The 6,779-nt window shown below is 35.2% G+C and overlaps 1 protein-coding gene across 5 annotated transcripts; it reads left to right on the forward strand.

Moving 5' to 3' along the window:
- Positions 1-3,311: 3,311 nt before the first annotated feature.
- Positions 3,312-6,578, forward strand: LOC145034866 (BOI-related E3 ubiquitin-protein ligase 1-like). 5 transcript variants are annotated; one of them, XM_078983420.1, is made up of 6 exons: positions 3,312-3,451; positions 3,549-3,583; positions 3,832-4,084; positions 4,792-4,930; positions 5,024-5,382; positions 6,014-6,578. In XM_078983420.1, the coding sequence occupies exons 4-6, from the start codon at positions 4,825-4,827 to the stop codon at positions 6,524-6,526; spliced, it is 978 nt and encodes a 325-aa protein (XP_078839546.1). In that variant the 5' UTR covers positions 3,312-3,451; positions 3,549-3,583; positions 3,832-4,084; positions 4,792-4,824; the 3' UTR covers positions 6,527-6,578. The 5 variants fall into 5 exon arrangements, with proteins under 5 accessions (XP_078839546.1, XP_078839543.1, XP_078839547.1 ...); XM_078983417.1 differs by having other exon boundaries at positions 3,832-4,049; XM_078983421.1 differs by having other exon boundaries at positions 3,832-3,891.
- The last annotated feature ends 201 nt before the right edge of the window (positions 6,579-6,779 follow it).

The raw sequence follows: 6,779 nt of genomic DNA on the forward strand, positions 1-6,779 counted from the left end.
CTTTTGCTTAATGAGATGGTTGCTTGGACTAAAAAAGCGAAGGAAAAAGCTTTTATTTTCAAAATTGACTTTGATAAGGCTTTCAATTGTCTAAGTTGGGATTTCTTGGATTCAATTATGGATCAAATGAATTTTGGGTGGAAGTGGAGAAGATGGATTAGGGGTTGCCTCTCATCTAGTAAAGCATCGATGTTAGTTAACGACTCGCCAACAAAAGAATTCGATATTAAACAGGGAGTGAGGCAAGGAGATCCACTGTCTCCTTTTCTCTTCATTTTAGCCATGGAGGGTCTTCATGTTTCCATGGAAGCAGTTGTTGATCTCCATTATTTTTGTGGGCTCTCTCTCTCTCTCTCTCTCTCTCTCGAATAATGAGATTTCTATCTTACATTTGATGTACGCTGATGACGTGACTTTTCTTGGTGATTAGTCGGAAATTAACTTTGTTAATCTTAATACACTGCTACATTGTGTTTTTATTGCCTGAGGTCTAAAGGTGAATCTTCACAAGATTAAAGTGTTTGGAGTTGGAGTCGATAATGAAGAGGTAAATAGATTTGCTAGCATTTTAAAGTGTGAGCCCGATTCCTTTCCATTCTCGTATCTTGGTCTTCCAGTGGGAGCTAATAAAAAACTTTCAAAAAACTGGAACCCGATTATTGACAAGTTCAAGAGAAAATTATCGATACGGAAATCGAAGACACTTTCGTTTGGTGGGCGAATTACACTTGTTAATTTAGTTCTTAATAGCTTACCCATTTACTAATTTTCTCTTTTTAGAGCTCCTAAAAAGGTGCTTAGCCAGCTTGACACCGTTAGAAGAAGATTCTTATGGGGTGGTAATGAATACACTAGGAAAATTAATTGGGTTGCTTGGGAAGAGGTGATAAAACCTAAAAAAGATGGTGGGTTTGGTGTTGGTTTCCTTAACGTGGCTAATTTGGCCCTCATTTCTAAATGGTGGTGGCGACTTAAAATTGGTTATGATTCTTTTTGGTTCTCTTGCATTCGTTCCATTTATAACATTAAGTTGATTGATGGGAGACCCCTTGCTAAAAGCTCTATTAAAGGTGTGTGGCTTAGCATCGATCTTTTGGATAAAGGGATAATTCTTGCTGATCTGTTCAAAAGGAAGGTTGGAAGGGGTGATAAAACCTTCTTTTGGAAGGACTGTTGGTGTGGGGACTTCACCTTGAAAGATCTCTACCCTAATCTTTATAGTGCAAATTCAAACAAGGACTCCCTAGTCAAAGAAATAATTATTCTCGATAATGTTGATGATGTGAAGTGGAATTGGAGCTGGTCTAGGCGTATTGGATCTGGGAGAGAAGCTAATCAACTCTTGCTTCTCATGGACCAGATAATAACATTAATTTTTCTAGTAGTCGTGACAGGTGGCTTTAGAAAGGCGGTGCTAGCGCTCCGTTTTCGGTGAAAGAGCTAAGGAATTTGATCGACACCTCGTCTGATGTGAACATGTAAAAGTTCAAGTGGGTTAAGTGGATCCCGTTAAAAGTTAACTGTTTTGTGTGGAAACTGATTAGAAATCACATCCCACTATCTTCTAATCTTTTGTCTTGTGGAGTTTGTGTTGCATCAACCTTGTGCTATTTCTATGGCTTGGATGAGGAATGTTTGGATCACGTTTTCTTCTCACTTAATGTTACCTAAAGACTTTGGAATTGGTTGGTGGAGTGGTATGACATTCTTGATAAGTGCCCGTCTTCCTGTCTGGAGCTTTTGGAGATGTTGAATTTGGCTGTTGGGTGTAAAAGAAGAAGGAAACTACAACTTTCTCTTGTTTATGTGACTCTGTGGACTATTTGGAAGGAGAGGAACATTATTCTCTTCAGATCTGATCGACAAGTGTTTATGCTTCTGGCGGACGATATTAGTATTCATACTTTTTAATTTGATTAAAAATAGGTCTAACTGTTATATGCTTGATTGGTCCTTTTAGTGTATGTCTCATTTGTCAAACATTTTATTGTAATGTGGCTTTAGTTTCTCGCTTTTAACCCCTTTGTTGTTTTCTAATATATTCGGTTCGCCGTTTAAAAAAAAATAATTATGTATATACGAATCTATCAAAAGTACCAAACAAACAAAATAAAAGGATCAAAGTGTCAAACGGTCATAGTGGAGGGGGGGGGGGGACTTTTGATGTAAAGAAAAGGTTCTCCGCAAAAAGGGTATAAAAGAGAAAAACCAAATATTGTGGGTCGTCGTTTTCTCATCCGCCAGCATTTACCCGCCAAAAACAAGAATGCGGGCCCCACCCCTTCCTTCCTTGTGTTCTGTTCAACATTGTCATCCGTTCCCGGGCATCGGACCGACCACCGCTATTTTCAAAGCATTGACATAAATACCCTCCACTAGTTTCCTATCCTACATCAGTAATTTCTAATAATATTTATTATAAAATAAAGTTACAATAAATAGTAGACACAAACTTATCATAACTGTTTATTTCTCGATAATCAATATTTTTATCAATATAGTATTTATATTCAATTTACAATAAAACTATATCCATAACCTCCAGAAGCTCATTCATCGTTTTTCCTCGTTTTTTCATAAATTTTATCTCTCTCCAACATTTCCTTTTTAACAAGAATTTAAATCTATAATAATATTTTTCGTTGATATTCATTACAAATTACAAGTCATTTATGCCGTTCTAGAAATAAATAGATAATATGTATCATTAAATGCGTGCATATTTAAAAATTTTATTAATTTTAAAACAAAAAACTTTATTTTATGAATCATTGTGTTTTGACCGATTAAATTAGGAGAAACTCTATCAACGCATTAAATGAATTTATCGTTTTTCTCATAGAAGTGATTTAAAAATTTGCTAGATATGTAACAATTTTGCCTTTAATTTTAGGCATTATTTACTAATTTAAAATTTCTACCAATATGAGTAATGATGAAAGCTTTGATTTACTTACAATATTATTAAGAATAGCCGTCCTTTCTTGAAATCAAATTTGGTAGAGAAAACACAAATATACAAATAAAATTAAATTGGATTGCAGAAAAAAAGAGGAAGATTTTAGTAGATCTTTGAAAACATAATTATATTATCAGATGTGTGTATCCAAGGGTAATTACGTAATTTTAGTAGAGAAAGATCCGGTGGATCGAGGAGTAGGGGGCGTGATTCCAGAAATTTGCTGGGTCGCGTGTTCCCTGGGCCCCACACTCTCTACGTATTTCCCCGCCTTTACTTTTTTTTTTTTTTTTTTTTTGTCAGGAAAATTAAATTAAAAGAAAATACGTTATAAGAAGAAGTGAAGGCGCATTTTAATATTTATGTCTCAACGTCCATCCATCCATCCATCCATCACCCCCGTTTGCGTAACCACCACCACCGCACCGATCAATTATCTGTTTATCTCATCTACCTTTCTCTCTCTCTTCTCTCATCACTCATGAACTCCAGGTATATTCTCCTTTTCAGATGGATTTTTGTTACGGATTTGAGTTTTTGAAGTGATTCGAGTAATGATGTATAGATTGTTTGGTTTGTGAATTTGCAGGATCGATTGAAGTTTTCGTGGTGGTTGTCGTGGAGGTAATTTTCGATTTGTTCGTTGTTTTGGTGATTGATTGATTGCTTTGGTTTTCGTGTAATTGATGATGTAAGTAGATTCATCATCTGGTTACAAGTTACAATACTTTGTGTTACGTTTGGTTTATTGTTTCAATTCTGAATTTTGTTTGAATTTACTTTTTTTTGTTGTTTTTACTATGAGAAGTTTTCGATCATGTATTTTCTTTTCGTAGTGCGAGTTTTATGTGTTTTCGAGATTTATCATGTAGTGGTTTTCTGTGGATATTCTGGAGTTGGAAGGAGTGCTGGAGTGGTGTTGAATCCAGTAGGTAAGATAGTTCGTTGGTGAATGTTTTCGACTTGATGAAGGGCTTGCGCTTGGAAATTTTGATGGTTGAGGACGTGACTGTTAGGATTCTAATTTCTAGGGTTCATATCTGGGTTTTGGCTCAAGAAATCATACATGGATAAGAATCATGGGAGATATGTATGTGCCCTGTTTAGCCTTCCTTAGTTAAATAGGTATTCCATTAAAGTATTCGACTGGAACTAATCATCATTCTGGTTTCTTATCATAGTTGTAGACTTGATCATCCATCTCTCTTTTTAAAGTTGAATATATGCTGCAAATATAGATTCTTGTCACTTGTTGGTGTCCCCCTCATCTAAGTTGTGTATCACACATTTTAACCCGATAAAGATGATGATGACGCCCAATTGTTGCAAGTTTATTCCTTGCTTGTTAGTTCTGTGTCAATGTAGTGCTGTGTATCACACTATTAAGGCACATGGAATAGTTGCTTCCTAGTGGAGTCATCACTTTGTAACTGGCCGTTATTGTTCATCCAAAATTGTGAGTTTTGGCTTGACTTGGGGTAAATTTACTCCAACAAAATTTCAACATCAGTGTTGTTGCCTCACTTAATTGAATAACAACTTTGCCCTTTTATATTGGTAAGCATTCATTCTTTAGGAACCAATGAAATACATTATTGTGTACAAATTGGATACTTACATTATTGCTCCCATTCTTGGCTTGGTACCCTTTTAAGTTCTTTATATCATATATCACTATTCTTAATTGGAAACATATTCTCTGAAGTAGTGTGGGAATCTTATGTTATTGGGTGCATAAAATTGTTGTATAGTGTAAAGGGCATTACTTTTGGTGGCATTGGCAACTTGTAGCATTCCAAAATCTAATTCTTCTTTCCATTATTCTTTTACAGGTGGATTGTCTTTGTATAATTCATTTAAAGAACATGTTGGGAGGAAGTAACAACAATTCATTAATCCCTGTCTTTGTTGATGAGAACCTTTTCCAATACCCTTCAAACACATCAAACCAATTGCAGCTATTTGGAAATGGTAATTTTCAATCCTTCAAAAACAAGATTCAAAATTTCTTTCTTTTTCAAACTTATTAACATTCATCTGATCTTTGAATTTCCATATTGGCAGTTGCCTGTAATGTTGATCAAGTAAATTATTCAGCAAGAGATCAAAATAGTCCTGTTTTTCGACCCAACAAACGACCAAGGGAAACCGAGGCTAATAACTTTATGCAGAAAAAGCTTCAGATTTCATTGAATCATAGTTTTTATAATGATGATATTAACCCCCCTTCAACCATCCCAAACCCACACCATGTATCAACTGGTTTAAAGTTATCATATGATGATGAGGAACGCAACTCTTCCATCACTTCAGCAAGTGCAAGTATGACATTAGCACCATCTATCATGTCTTCTTTAGGTGATAGCATTACAACTGAACTCGATCGACATAAAGACGAATTTGAAAGATACATTATGATCCAGGTACTATTTCCATGGGACCAAATATTGAAACTTGCATTTTTCTATTCCTACTGAAAAAAAAGACGTAAACGCCCTCTTGTTCTTCATCATTGATAAAATGAAAGCCCTTGAAACCTTCTCTAGTTAATGCAACCCCAGTGATCTTTCATGTATAGATGTGGGCAAAATAGTCATTTGATATGGGTTAAGGACTGCGTTTCCCATGGCATGACCTTGCAATTGTTTTATTGCTGCCAAAAAGGTGGGACATAAACCCATACTCGAATTTTTGTAAATGCAAAAGACGTAAATGCCCTCTTCGTAAGAAAATCGTATAAAAAACTTATTTTGTCCCTTCCTGGTATTGTCACAAATGGCGAAACAAATGATATTATGATATATCATATAAGGTGAAAATAGTAAATTGACATGGGTTTTTGGTTAATAACCCATGTAAAAAGACTATTTTACCCTTTTATGATATTTGATAGATTATTTGGGTCGTTTCACATGAGTTGGCAAATGAGATGATAGGGGCAGTTTTTCAACACAAAGTTGCAAAAACCAAACATGTAATTTAGTTTAATAATTTTGTTGTAGGAGTTTGTATATTCTTTGTGTAGTAACCTTTTTTGGAAATTAACAATAACAGGAGGAAAACATGTTGAAAGGGATGAGGGACATAAGGCAGAGACACGTGGCTTCATTTTTGGCTGCCATAGAAAAAGGGGTAGCCAATAAAGTACGTGAGAAAGAACACGAGATCCAAACCATAAACCGCAAAAACAAAGAACTTGTGGAAAGAATAAAACACGTGGCAACTGAAGCTCAAAATTGGCACTACAGAGCAAAGTACAACGAGTCAATGGTGAACATATTGAAAACAAACCTCCACCAAGCACTGGCTCAGGGAAATGATAACCAAATCAAAGAAGGATTTGGAGACACGGATCTTGAAAACGATAATGATGCGGTATCATCTATGGATCCCAAAAACCATATTTCTACTACTACTACTTGCAAGGCATGCAGAACAAAAGAGGTGTCGGTTTTAGTAATGCCATGTAGACACCTGAGTTTATGTAAAGATTGTGATGGTTTTACAAGTGTGTGTCCCGTTTGCCAGGTAGTTAAAACTGTTAGTGTGGAAGTCTACCTGTCGTGAAAGGCGAAAGTTTTAACTTATAAAATGAAAAAAAAAAATCATCCATACATAACGTTTGTTTGTTTATTTGTTTGTTTGTTTATTTATTTGTATATCAAGTGTTCTCGTATGTATATGCCTTTAAGAGAAACTTATATATATTCAAATCATCCTTAACATGCAGAAGAAATAGTATTTCTTTCATATCTACACAATAGACGCACCTCTTCAACATAAGCCTCTCTCTGTCTCTCATGACTTTTTTTTTTTTTTT

Source organism: Lactuca saligna, chromosome 3 (genome assembly GCF_052625555.1).
Source record: "Lactuca saligna cultivar CGN05327 chromosome 3, ASM5262555v1, whole genome shotgun sequence".
Taxonomy (NCBI): domain Eukaryota; kingdom Viridiplantae; phylum Streptophyta; class Magnoliopsida; order Asterales; family Asteraceae; genus Lactuca; species Lactuca saligna.